This window comes from Delphinapterus leucas, chromosome 19 (assembly GCF_059928025.1).
Source record: "Delphinapterus leucas isolate spDelLeu-1000000601 "Yukka" chromosome 19, BTC_Dleu_Yukka2, whole genome shotgun sequence".
NCBI classification, from domain to species: domain Eukaryota; kingdom Metazoa; phylum Chordata; class Mammalia; order Artiodactyla; family Monodontidae; genus Delphinapterus; species Delphinapterus leucas.
The window spans coordinates 35906881-35920123 of NC_143147.1; the positions used below are offsets into that span (position 1 = coordinate 35906881).

Below are 13243 nucleotides of genomic sequence, written 5' to 3' on the forward strand. Positions count from 1 at the left end.
GGGGTGTGGCCCTATCTCACTATGAGGACAAGGACACTGGTAGCAGAAGTTCTGGAAAGTACTTCTTATCATGAGCCCTTCCAGAGTCCTCCATTAGCCCCACCAAAGAGCATCTTACGCTCCAGTGTTGTGTCGCCTCAGGCCAAAAAACCATCAGGGAGGGAACCCAGCCCCACTCATCAGCAGTTAAGCAGATTAAAGTTTTACTGAGCTCTGCCCACCAGAGCAACACCCAGCTCTACCAACCACCAGTCGCTCCCATCAGGAAACATGTACAAGCCTCTTAGATAGCCTCATCCACCAGAGGGCGGACAGCAGAAGCAAGAAGAACTACAATCCTGCAGCCTGTGGAACAAAAAACACATTCACAGGAAGATAGACAAGATGAAAAGGCAGAGGGCAGGGTACCAGATGAAGGAACAAGATAAAACCACAGAAAAACAAATAAATGAAGTAGAGATAGGCAACATTCCAGAAAAAGAATTCAGATTAATGATAGTGAAGATAATCCAGGACCTCGGAAAAAGAATGGAGACAAAGATTGAGATGATGCAATAAATGTTTAACAAAAACCTAGAATAATTAAAGAACAAACAAACAGAGATGAAAAGTACAATAACTGAAATGAAAACTACACTAGAAGGAATCAGTAGCAGAATAACTGAGGCAGAAGAATGGATAAGTGACCTGGAAAACAGAATGGTGGAATTCACTGCTGCGGAGCAGAATAAAGAGAAAAGAATGAAAAGAAATGAAGACAGCCTAAGAGGCCTCTGGGACAACATTAAACCCAGCAGTATTCTCATTACAGGGGTCCCAGAAGGAGAAGAGAGAGAGAAAGGACCCGAGAAAATATTTGAAGAGATTGTAGTCAAAAAGTTCCTTAACATGGGAAAGGAAATAGCCACCCAAGTCCAGGGAGTGCAGAGAGTCCCAGGTAGGATAAACCCAAGGAGAAACATGCTGGGACAAATAGTAATGAAACTGACAAAAATTAAAGACAAAGAAAAATTATTGAAAGAAGCAAGGGAAAAATGACAAATAACATACATGGGAACTCCCATAAGGTTAATAGCTGATTTATCAGCAGAAACTCTGAAGTTTCTGCCAGAAGGGAGTGGCATGATATACTTAAAGTGATGAAAGGGAAGAACCTACAACAAAGATTACTCTACCTGGCAAGGATTTCATTTAGATTTAATGGAGAAATCAAAAGCTTTACAGACAAGAAAAAGCTAAGAGAATTCAGCACCACCAAACCAGCTTTACAACAAATGCTTAAGGAACTTCTCTAAGTGGGAAACACAAGAGAAGAAAAAGACCTACAAAAACAAACTGAAAACAATTAAGAAAATGGTAATAGGTACATACATATCGATAATTACCTTAAATGTGAATGGATTAAATGCTCCAACCAAAAGACACAGGCTTGCTGCATGGATACAAAAACAAGACCCAGGGCTTCCCTGGTGGCGCAGTGGTTGAGAGTCTGCCTGCTGATGCAGGGGACACGGGTTCATGCCCTGGACCAGGAAGATACCACATGCCACGGAGTGGGTGGGCCCGTGAGCCATGGCAGCTGAGCCTGCGCGTCCGGAGCCTGTGCTCCGCAACGGGAGAGGCCACAACAGTGAGAGGCCCGCGTACTGCAAAAAAAAACAAAAAACAAAAAAACAAGACCCATATATATGCTGTCTAAAAGAGACCTACTTCAGACCTAGGGACACATACAGACTGAAAGTGAGGGGATGGAAAAAGATATTCCATGCAATGCAAATCAAAAGAAAGCTGGAGTAGCAATACTCATCTCAGATAAAATAGACTTTAAAATAAAGAATGTTACAAGAGACAAGGAAGGACACTACATAATGATCAAGGGATCAACCCAAGAAGAAGATATAACAATTATAAAGATATATGTACCCAAATTAGGAGCATCTCAATACATAAGGCAACTGCTAACAGCTCTAAAAGAGGAAATCAACATTAACAGAATAATAGTGGAGAACTTTAACACCTCAATTATACCAATGGACAGATCATCAAAACAGAAAATTAATAAGGAAACACAAGCTTTAAATGACACAATAGACCGGATAGATTTAATTGATATTTATAGGACATTCCATCTGAAAGCAGCAGATTACACTTTCTTATCAACTGTGCACAGAACATTCTCCAGGATAGATTACATCTTTGGTAAAAAATCAAGCCTCAGTAAATTTAAGAAAACTGAAATCATATCAAGCATCTTTTCTGACCACAACGCTATGAGATTAGAAATATATTACAGGGAAAAATGCGTAAAAAACACAAACACATGGAGGTTATATAATACCTTACTAAATAATCAAGAGATCACTGAAATAATCAAAGGGGAAACCAAAAAATACCTGGAGACAAATGACAATGAAAACACGAGGATGCAAAACATATGGAAAGCAGCAAAAGTAGTTCTAAGAGGGAAGTTTATAGCAATACAAGCCTACCTCAAGAAACAAGAAAAATCTCAAATAAACAACCTAACCTTACACCTAAAGGAACTAGAGAAAGAAGAACAAATAAAACTCAAAGTTAGCAGAAAGAAAGAAATCATAAAGATCAGAGCAGAAATAAATGAAATAGAAACAAAGAAAACAGTAGCAAAGATCAATAAAACTAAAAGATGATTCTTTGAGGAGATAAACAAATCAATAAACCATTAGCCAGACTCATCAAGAAAAAGAGGGAGAGGACTCAAATCAAGAAAATTAGAAATGAAAAAGAAGTTACAACAGACACTGCAGAAAGACAAAGCATCCTAAGAGACTACTACAAGCAACTCTATGCCAAAAAAATGGACAACCTAGAAGAAATGGACACATTTTTACAAAGGTATAACCTTCCAAGACTGAACCAGGAAGAAATAGAAAATATGAACAGACAAATCACAAGGAATGAACTTGAAACTGTGATTAAAAATCTTCCAACAAACAAAAGTCTGGGACCAAATAGCTTCACAGGTGAATTCTATCAAACATTTAGAGAAGAGCTAACATCCATCCTTCACAAACTGTTCCAAAAAATTGCGGAGGAAGGAACACTCCCAAACTCATTCTATGAGGCCAGCATCACCCTGATGCCAAAGCCAGACAAACATACTTAAAAAAAGAAAATTACAGACTAATATCACTGATGAATATAGACTGAAAAACCCTCAACAGAATACTAGCAAACAGAATCCAACAACACATTAAAAGGATCATACACCATGATCAAGTGGGATTTATCCCAGGGATGCAACGATTCTTCAGTATATGCATATCAATCAGTGTGATACACCATATTAGCAAATTGAAAAATAAAAACCATATGATCACCTCAATAGATGCAGAAAAAGCTTTTGACAAAATTCAACACCAATTTATGATAAAAACTCTCCAGAAACTGGGTATAGAGGGACCCTGCCTCAACATAATAAAGGCCATATATGACAAACCCACAGCAAACATCATTCTCAATGGTGAAACACTGAAAGCATTTCCTCTAAGATCAGGAAAAAACAAGGATGTCCACTCTCACCAGTATTATTCAACATAGTTTTGGAAGTCCTAGCCACAGCAATCAGAGAAGAAAAAGAAATAAGAGAATACAAATTGGTAAAGAAGAAGTAAAATTGTCACTGTTTGTAGGTGACATTATACTATACATAGAGAATCCTAAAGATGCCACCAGAAAACTACTAGAGCTAATCAATGAATTTGGTAAAGTAGCAGGATACAAAATTAATGCACAGAAATCTCTTGCATTCCTATACACTAATGATGAAAAATCTGAAAGAGAAATTAAGGAAACACTCCCATTTACCACTGCAACAAAAAGAATAAAATACTTAGGAATAAACCTACCTAGGGAAACAAAAGACCTGTATGCAGAAAACTATAAGACACTGATGAAAGTAATCAAAGACGATACCAACAGATGGAGAGATATACCATGTTCTTGGATTGGAAGAATCAATATTGTGAAAACGACTATACTACTCGAAGCAAACTACAGATTCAATGCAATCCCTATCAAATTACTAATGGCATATTTTACACAACTAGAAAAAAATAACTTAAAATTTGTATGGAGACAGAAAAGATCCCAAATAGCCAAAGCAGTCTTGAGGGAAAAAAGTGGAGCTGGAGGAATCAGACTCCTTGACTTCAGCCTACACTACAAAGCTACAGTAATCAAGAAAATATGGTACTGGCACAAAAACAGAGGTATAGATCAATGGAACAGTATAGAAAGCCCATAGATAAACCCACGCACCTATGGTCAACTAATCTATAACAAAGGAGGCAAGTATATGCAATGGAGAAAAGACAGCCTCTTCAATAAGTGGTGCTGGGAAAACTGGACAGCCACATGTAAAAGAATGAAATTAGAACACTCCCTAACACCATACACAAAAGTAAACTCAAAATGGACTAGAGACCTAAATGTAAGACTGGACACTATAAAACTCTTAGAGGAAAACATAGGAAGAACACTGTTTGACATAAGTCACAGCAAGATCTTTTTTGATCCACCTCCTAGAGTAATGGAAATAAAAAGAGAAATAAACAAATGGGACCTAATGAAACATCAAAGCTTTTGCATAGCAAAGGAAACCATAAACAAGATGAAAAGACAACCCTCAGAATGGGTGAAAATATTTGCAAATGAATCGATGTACAAAGGATTAATCTCCAAAATATATAAACAGCTCATGAAACTCAATATTAAAAAATCATAGAACCCAATCAAGAGATGGGCAGAAGACCTAAATAGACATTTCTCCAAAGAAGACATACAGATGGCCAAGAAGCATATGAAGAGATGCTCAACATCACTAATTATTAGAGAAATGCAAATCAAAACTACAATGAGGTATCACCTCACACCAGTTAGAATGGGCATCATCAGAAAATCTACAAACAGCAAATGCTGGAGAGGGTGTGGAGAAAGGGAACCCTCTTGCACTGTTAGTGGTAATGGAAATTGATACAGCCACTATGGAGAACAGTATGGAGGTTCCTTAAAATACTAAAAATAGAATTACCATATGACCCAGGAATTCCACTACTAGGCATATACCCAGAGAAAACCATAATTCAAAAATATATATGCACCCCAATGTTCATTGCAGCACTATTTACAATATCCATGTCATGGAAGCAATCTAAATGTCTATCGACAGAGGAATGGATAAAGAAGATGTGGTACATATATACAATGGAATATTACTCAGCCATAAAAAGGAATCAAACTGGGTCATTTGTAGAGATGTGGGTAGACCTAGAGCCTGTCATACAGAGTGAAGTAAGTCAGAAAGAGAAAAACAAATATCATATATTAGCACATATATGTGGAACCTAGAAAAATGTTACAGATGAACCAGTATGCAGGGCAGAAATTGAGACAGAGATCTAGAGAACAAACGTATGGATACCAAGGCGGGAAAGCGGCCGGGGGTGAGGGTGGTGGTGTGATGAATGGGAGATTGGGATTGACATATATACACTAATATGTATAAAATGGATAACTAATAAGAACCTGCTGTATAAAAAAATTAATAAAATTAAATTAAAAAATTAAAAAAAAAGAAAAACACCTGAGAGGTTTGTCTCTCTCCTTCCCACTCTCTCTCTATATGTATGTATCTCCAAATAAAACAAATTAAACTTGGAAACAAATGAGACCTCCTAAGGAACTATTTAAGAGAAAATAGAACTAAAGGGGTAAAAAGCCCTGAAATATCTTAAAAGACCTTTATGGGTATGCTGGCCAGCAAAACAAACTTTAGTCTCTGATTTTTTCACTGTTACCACAGACCTAGTCATCTACAAAATTATTGGCTTAGTTGTAAAAATATGGTTAACTGGGCAAAGCCCTAGTTTGCATAATTTTGAGAGAGGGCTAGCTTTTTCAAAGGTAAAGGTTTAAAAAGAAAAAAACAACTATTAAGCACCTTAAAGCAGCAATGTTTTCAAATATATAATTTAACTTAAAAAACAGAGGGATTAAAACATTTCCCTAATGCCCTTAAAACTAAGAAAAAATGGATTTATAGTACAGCTTTATATATCAATAATTTGGCAAATAAAATTAATAATCATAAAAACACAACTAGGTAAAGCCCTTTCTCCAATCCCTCTGCTGACATTCAACATCTCTCTGAAGTGCACACTACATACTTATCCAATACCACCCCCTCCAAACTTCTTTTCAAAGTGTATGCTTAGGGCTTCCCTGGTGTCACAGTGGTTGAGAGTTTGCCTGCTGATGCAGGGGACACGAGTTCGTGCCCTGGTCCAGGAAGATCCCGCATGCCGTGGAGCAGCTGGGCCCATGAGCCATGGCCACTGAGCCTGCACGTCCGGAGCCTGTGCTCCACAAAGGGAGAGGCCACAACAGTGAGAGGCCCACGTACCGCAAAAAAAAAAAAAAAAATGTAAGCTTAACTAATTTTTTTTTTTTTTAACTAACTGAGCATCCAAACCTAAGTTTCTTTGTCCTGCCAATTCCTCACAAATGTATTGTTTCTTTGTCTAAAACGTATAAAAGCTATCTGCTTTGGGCACTTCTTAGGTTCCATTTCTATGAGACCTCTGTGACATGATTAAAACTTGTTTCTTTTACTTGTGTTAATCTGTCTTGTGTCAATTTTATCATTAGTCCAGCCACAAGGATTCAAGATGGGTAGAGGGGGGAGTTTTCTCTTCCCCAACAGTAGGAAGTGTTATCTAACTTCTGAGTTGTTCTCAGTTGAAATTTCAAAACTGTATTTTGTTTGGTGCTGAAGAGAGAATAAGTCAAACTTGCCTTCAAACACTCATAATACCAGATATTGACCTGACCCTTTTCCAGTCCCTCTTCCCCTCCCTCACTTTGCCCCTCTATCTTCTTAAAGGATTACTATATCTTTCTAGAGTCTAGAACATTAGTATACCATGCAATTGTGGATTTCAAATATCATTTTCTTCTACCTTCCTTTAAAGGCTTTCCTCATTTCCCCACACTTAACTTCTACTAAAACCAACCTCCTTTATTACTCTTCTCTCTCTTCTCCTCTCCCACACCTCATACTCTGCCAAGTGAGTAATTTAATTTTTCTTCTGGACCCAGAAAAAATGCCTTTACTATTTCACCCTTTATATTCTTTCAGCTGCCTTAAAAATTAGTAAATTCACCTTCCTGAGCATTGAAAATTATTAAATACCCTGCTGAATGTATACAACATGAGAAAATCTATGAGTCCATTTTGATGAATATTAGAAATATGAAATTAATAACATCATCAATGGCATTAACTCTAACACTACAGAATTTCTTTTTTTTAACATCTTTTTTGGGATATAATTGCTTTACAATGGTGTGTTAGTTTCTGCTTTATAACAAAGTGAATCAGTTATACATATACATATGTTCCCATATCTCTTCCCTCTTGTGTCTCCCTAACTAAATTTTTAAGTAAACTTTCCATTTAAAAGAAGTCAGTTGGGACTTCCCTGGTGGTGCAGTGGTTAAGAATCCACCTGCCAATGCAGGGAACACGGGTTTGAGCCTTGTCTGGGAAGATTCCACATGCCGTGGAGTAACTAAGCCCATGTGCCACAACTACTGAGCCCGCCTGGTACAGCTACTGAAGCCCACACGCCTGGAGCCTGTGCTCTGCAACAAGAGAAGCCACCTCAATAAGACATCCACTCACCAAAACGAAGAGTAGCCCCTGCTCGCCACAACTAGAGAAAAGCCTGCGCGCAGCAACGAAGACCCAATGCAGCCAAAAATAAATAAATTTTTTTAAAAGTCAGTTTATAGTTAAGAACTTATTTCCATATGTTACTTGATCCTAGGGAGGGTTGTAAGGGCACCATGATACTTCATGCTACTATGGAGCTGTCACTGCAATTACCCCCAGACTCACAGCCCAAAAGACAATGTGGTACTAGGGGAAAAAGAAAGTTCAACTTAAAGTGTCACCTTAATCTTCATGTTGGCCTCTCTGGCAGTTGGTATAATTTTTGTTGTTTTTTGTAAATCATCCTACAGAAAAAATTGCAATCTTGCCAGAATATACTGCCTCTGATCATTTTAGCTGCCTTCCCATCTCCCATTCCCCAAGCCCCCTCCCTCCGCCCACCCACACCAACTTCTTAAGGACACACACACACATTGCAGGGTAAGGAGAGGGTATAAGATGAATCATCTCTTTCTACCAAACGTCTTTCCTTTCCAAATTATGGATAATGAGGCCAGAAGTGTAATTACTGAAGGAGTTTGGAAAGATAATTGCTGAAATAATCTCAAAAATAGTGGTGACTGCAGTGAGTACAATGACTCACTTTATAGCTGTCAGAGCCACTTGGAATGTGACAAATAGCTTATGTTTGCAAACCCAAATGCTGCATCAAACGAAGTTCCATATCAGCAAATTACCACAAGAACCCCTTACAGTCAACTCATTTTGATTTTGTAATGAGAAATCCCATTAAAGAGGAGTAACTTTAAGTTGTGACTGTTAAGTTGTGAAGCAGGGGAGGGACAGAAAAAAAAAATGGAAAATTTGAGGGAATTTTTCTGGGATCCTCTCCTTGAAGCCTGTAATTTGCAGGCAGCTCTACCTTCCTTGTTCCCATTGATCACCGGAGGACTGTGAAGTTTAAGGTAGCATTCACTGGTTCTCAAACTAAAAGCACTTAGCTTTGAGATTGCCGGTCAAGACTGCAGGGGAGAATGGATATTTCTGAAGCTTAGGCACAAGTGTCCGTGGAACACACACCACATTCCCAACTCTTATCCCTATGCTCTCTGTGCAGAGAGCAATTTCTCTATTCCAGCTGCTTCTGCACCTAGCACCTAGCATCACGAACGATGTGAATTTTTTCCCACCACCTCTCATCCAGAGGCCCTAGGCTCTGCCACCTCTTTTTCTCAGTGCTTTGTCATAAGAGTGGCCCCAGGCCAAGCCCTAGTGCTCACAAAGGTAGGTGCAAACCCGGAGTGCACTCAGTGCTCTGGGCGCTTCAGTCTGGCTTGGGCTCAGGTCCTGCTGCTCCAACCCCAAGGAACCCTGGAAGCGAGCCCTGACACCTCCATCACTCACCATGGCCGGCCAGTTATGCCTCCCTGTCTCCCCACTCCTCTCTTCCGTGAAGTCCTTGAAGCCGCACTTCAGAAACATCCAAGTGGGCATCTGTGTGGCTATACAGTGCAGCGATGGGCAGATCCACCTGGCGGTGTTCACAGAGGTCAAAACACAAAACGCTTGGGTCACGGTAGAATGGGTTGAAAAAGGAGTCAAAAAAGGCAAAAAGATTGATCCAGATACAATATTCCTGCTGAATCCAGTGCTGACGTCTGCTGAGCACCCCATGCCGGCCAGGGCGTTGCCCTCCTTGTCTCTAGCGCCCTCTTCGGCCATCGGGAACCAGCAGACGGCCACGCGGTGGATTGCGACGATCCCCCAGAAAAACGAAACGCTCTCAGGGGACAGTCCGGATGTGAGAGTTCCCAGCAGTCTTTGCCTGATGAAGCAGAAGAAGTCTCCCTGCCTACGGGAAATTGAGAAACTGCAAAGGCAGCGAGAGAAGTGCAGACGGCTGCAGCTGGAGATCCGAGCTCAGCGCGCCCTGGCTGTCAACACGGGAAACCCCAACTACGAGATTCAGAGCATTATCCAGGAATGCCGCAGGCGCCTGGACTGCAGCCAGTTGTCGGGCCCGGAGCCACTGGAGGACCACCGCATCTGCGTCTGCGTGAGGAGGTGGCCTCTCAACCAGCGGGAGACCACCATGAAGGACCTGGATATCATCATCATCCCCTCCGACAAAGTGGTCATGGTGCACGAGTCCAAACAAAAGGTGGGCGTTACTCGCTACCTGGAGAACCATTCCTTCTGCTTCGACCATGCCTTCGATGACATCGCCTCCAACGAGTTGGCGTACCAGTTCACTGCCCAGCCACTGGTTGAGTCCATCTTCCACAAGGGCATGGCTACCTGATTTGCCTATGGGCAGATGAGCAGTGGGAAAACGCACACCACGGGTGGAGACTTTTCAGGAAGGGACCAAGATTGTTCTAAAGGCATTTATGCCATGGTGGCACAGGATGTCTTCCTCCTGCTCAAAACTTCTGCTTATGAGAAGCTGGACCTCAAAGTCTATGGCACATTTTTTGAGATTTATGGGGGAAAGGTGTATGACTTGTTGAACTGGAAGAAGACACAAGTCCTTGAGGATGGCAGTCAGCAAATCCAGGTGGTTGGGCTGCAGGAACAAGAGGTGTGCTGTGTGGAGGACATGCTGAACCTTGTGGAACTTGGGAACAGCTGCCGGACTTCAGGACAGACATCAGTCAATGCCCACTCTTCCAGGAGCCACGCAGTGTTCCAGATCATTTTAAAGTCTCGAGGGAAACTGCATGGTAAGTTTTCCCTTGTTGACTTAGCTGGGAATGAAAGGAGAGTGGATACTGCCAATGCCAACCAGAAAAGACAGCTGGAAGGAGCAGAGATTAACAAGAGTCTCCTCACACTCAAATAATTCATCCGGGCTTTGGGTCAGAACAAGTCTCATACCCCATTTAGAGCCAGCAAGCTCACACAGGTGCTCCTGGACTCCTTTATAGGCCAGAACTCCTCCACTTGCATGATTGCTACTATCTCTCCAGGGATGGCCCCTTGCAAAAACACCCACAACACTTTAAGATATGCCAATAGAGTAAAAGAAATAACTCTAGATTTAAGGCCTCGCCATCGTTGTCTTTATCCCACTGAATGTGAGGTGCCAAGGATGTTGGAAAATCACATGAGAAATTCAGAAATGTCCCTTCAAGGAACGAATTTATTAAAATGCCTTGTATGCAGAGTGAGGAGGAGGAAGAGACTAAAGAAATCAAAGCACTATCCTCTCCACTAATGGAGGATACAGCAATCTCCTGGAAGGAATCAAGCCAACGGCCAGGGAATAACATCCAGGAGATAGCTGATGGGGTAAACTGTGATGTTGATTTTTGCATTGCCCAGTTATTGTCCATTTTGGAGCAGAAAATAAGTTTTCTGACTGAGATTCAAAGGAAACTGAAATTATTACGAGCTGACCTTCAAAAGGAGAGCAAGCATAGTGAAGCCAGTGGTGAGAGATCAGACCTGAAATGATGGATACAGTGCTGCAGTTCCTAAGTCTCTTATAAAGGAAAGCTGCCTAAATTATCTAGATATAAAGATCCTCCTGGAAAGTCTAAAACCTCTTAAAATATGGTTTTCAGAACTGTCCTCTTTCTTCTTCCTTTGTATTTCTGTAATTTGTTTTTATTCTGTAGGTCAGTGGTTCTCAACTTGGAACCATTTTAACTCCTAGGGACATTTGGCAATGTCTGGAAACATTTTCGTTTGTCAGAATTGGGTGTGCGGGGAGTGGTGATACTGGCAAGTAGTGGGTAGAGGGCCAGCAATGCTGTTAAACATCCTACAATATACAGAATAGCCTCCTACAACAACTAATTATCTGGTTGAAAATATCAATAGTACTGAGGTTGAGAAACCCTGCTTTAGAAGAACCTAGCTGTGATGAAACAAGATTCTCTAAATTTGTGGCTGAGAAGGAAAAATATTGCAGTCCCTTTAGGACTAGAGTCGGAATACACCAAGGGGTGCACAATTGAGTAAATCTAATGATACCCACTCATGAGTCTTTTTCTGCTGCATTTGTGTGTTCATTCAAATGGTTTCTAAGCTCTAGACATACTGGGGAGGTGAGAGTGGAGAAGGGAAAGGTTTTATTTAAGAGACTTTGTATGAGAGCCTAGAATTGAGAAGGATTTTGTTTTTAATCTTTGAGTTGAAATTGCAAAGCACTGTGCTTCCTGAGAGTGATAAAATAAAGTATGTGTGTTGCAAAAGCATTGCGTTGCTAACTATGGTGTCTTTAAGCTTTTTTCTTCTTCTCACTTGCTTTACCAAATTTTGTGCTTGCGTGATTCACATAAAAAGCTTTCTCCCATCAAATTATGAAATTAGAGTAGGGAATAAGTCAGCAAAGTAGTAGAAAAGTTCTGTCCTGAAGTGGGGCACATCCCATAAAGACCTCATAGAGAATGTGATAAATATCAATGCCTGAGATTAATTGTATAAGGAGAATATTTTCCTAATTCAAGGATCACAAAGTCCATTCTTTTGCAAAAAGAAGCAGCAGCTAATCTGATATGCAAATATAAATATAATAAATAGTCTAATACACATCTTCCTTCAGCAAACCTATTTGTGAAATGCTATAATAAAATAAATAAGGATCTTTTGGTTTCAAGTCTAGCAGTTCCAAACACTTTTTTTGAGGAAAAAATTGGAATGATTTGCAAAGAAAGTGAATAGTGGACTGGGGAAACTTGAAGACACAAAAAATTGTGCCCAAATTTGTTACTACCTTTGGCAGACATGCCTATTCTTTTCAAATTTTTCCTCCTAAGTTGCAAAAGCCTCATTGGTACAAAGGGAAACTAACACATAACTCTACCACAGAAAAGCCATCAGGTTTCATCCTGGTTTCATCGGGATCATTGGAAACATATGGTCTTTAGTAATTAGTCAATATTATGGCCTTTAAATGTTTTTCCCTCTGCTGCTTTATCTATGCAGGTAAAGCTATATATTATTATTATTAAACCAAACAGAACTTTGGAATTCTGTCCTCCTTCAGCAAATTATAGTCTTCCCTTCAAAACAAGATGTTTTTAATCAGTATTTTTGTAAGCAATGAAAAAGTATGGGGTTAAGAATCTTATCCCAGTTAAGAATAAGAACTTAAGACTGGTCTTATGAATCCAGTCCCAGTTCTATTATATAGACATCTGTAATTTTAGGCAAGTAACAGCTCCACGGAGCTGTTTCCTTCTATATGAACCAGGGTAATTATATCACCTACTTCAAAAGATTGGAGGGTGGCTTTATTTTCTTCCTGTTCTCCCATCTTTTATTCCAAAGACTAGTGCTCATTTATTATTTGTATTATTGTCATTGCCCTTGTTGTTCTATTACCACCCTCACATCTCCTCCTGCCCTCCACCACTCCTGCCACACACAAAAGTTTGGGTAGCCTACTAGGAGTTTCAACATTCTAATACCAATAATATCAATGTTTTTTGTATTTTATTTTTAAAGAGTGTAACATACAGTGAAGTGCGTAAATCTTAACTATACAGTTCCACAAATATTTACAAAGTGAATACTCCTATA

General features: G+C 40.0%; 1 protein-coding gene across 1 annotated transcript; it reads left to right on the top strand.

The window, feature by feature from the left end:
• The first annotated feature begins 8993 nt into the window (after window positions 1-8993).
• KIF2B (kinesin family member 2B) lies at window positions 8994-12513 on the top strand. The gene is given in 2 exon segments (XM_022552662.2): window positions 8994-10848; window positions 10851-12513. Coding segments are annotated over 2 exon segments (2049 nt in total). The 5' UTR covers window positions 8994-9119; the 3' UTR covers window positions 11171-12513.
• The last annotated feature ends 730 nt before the right edge of the window (window positions 12514-13243 follow it).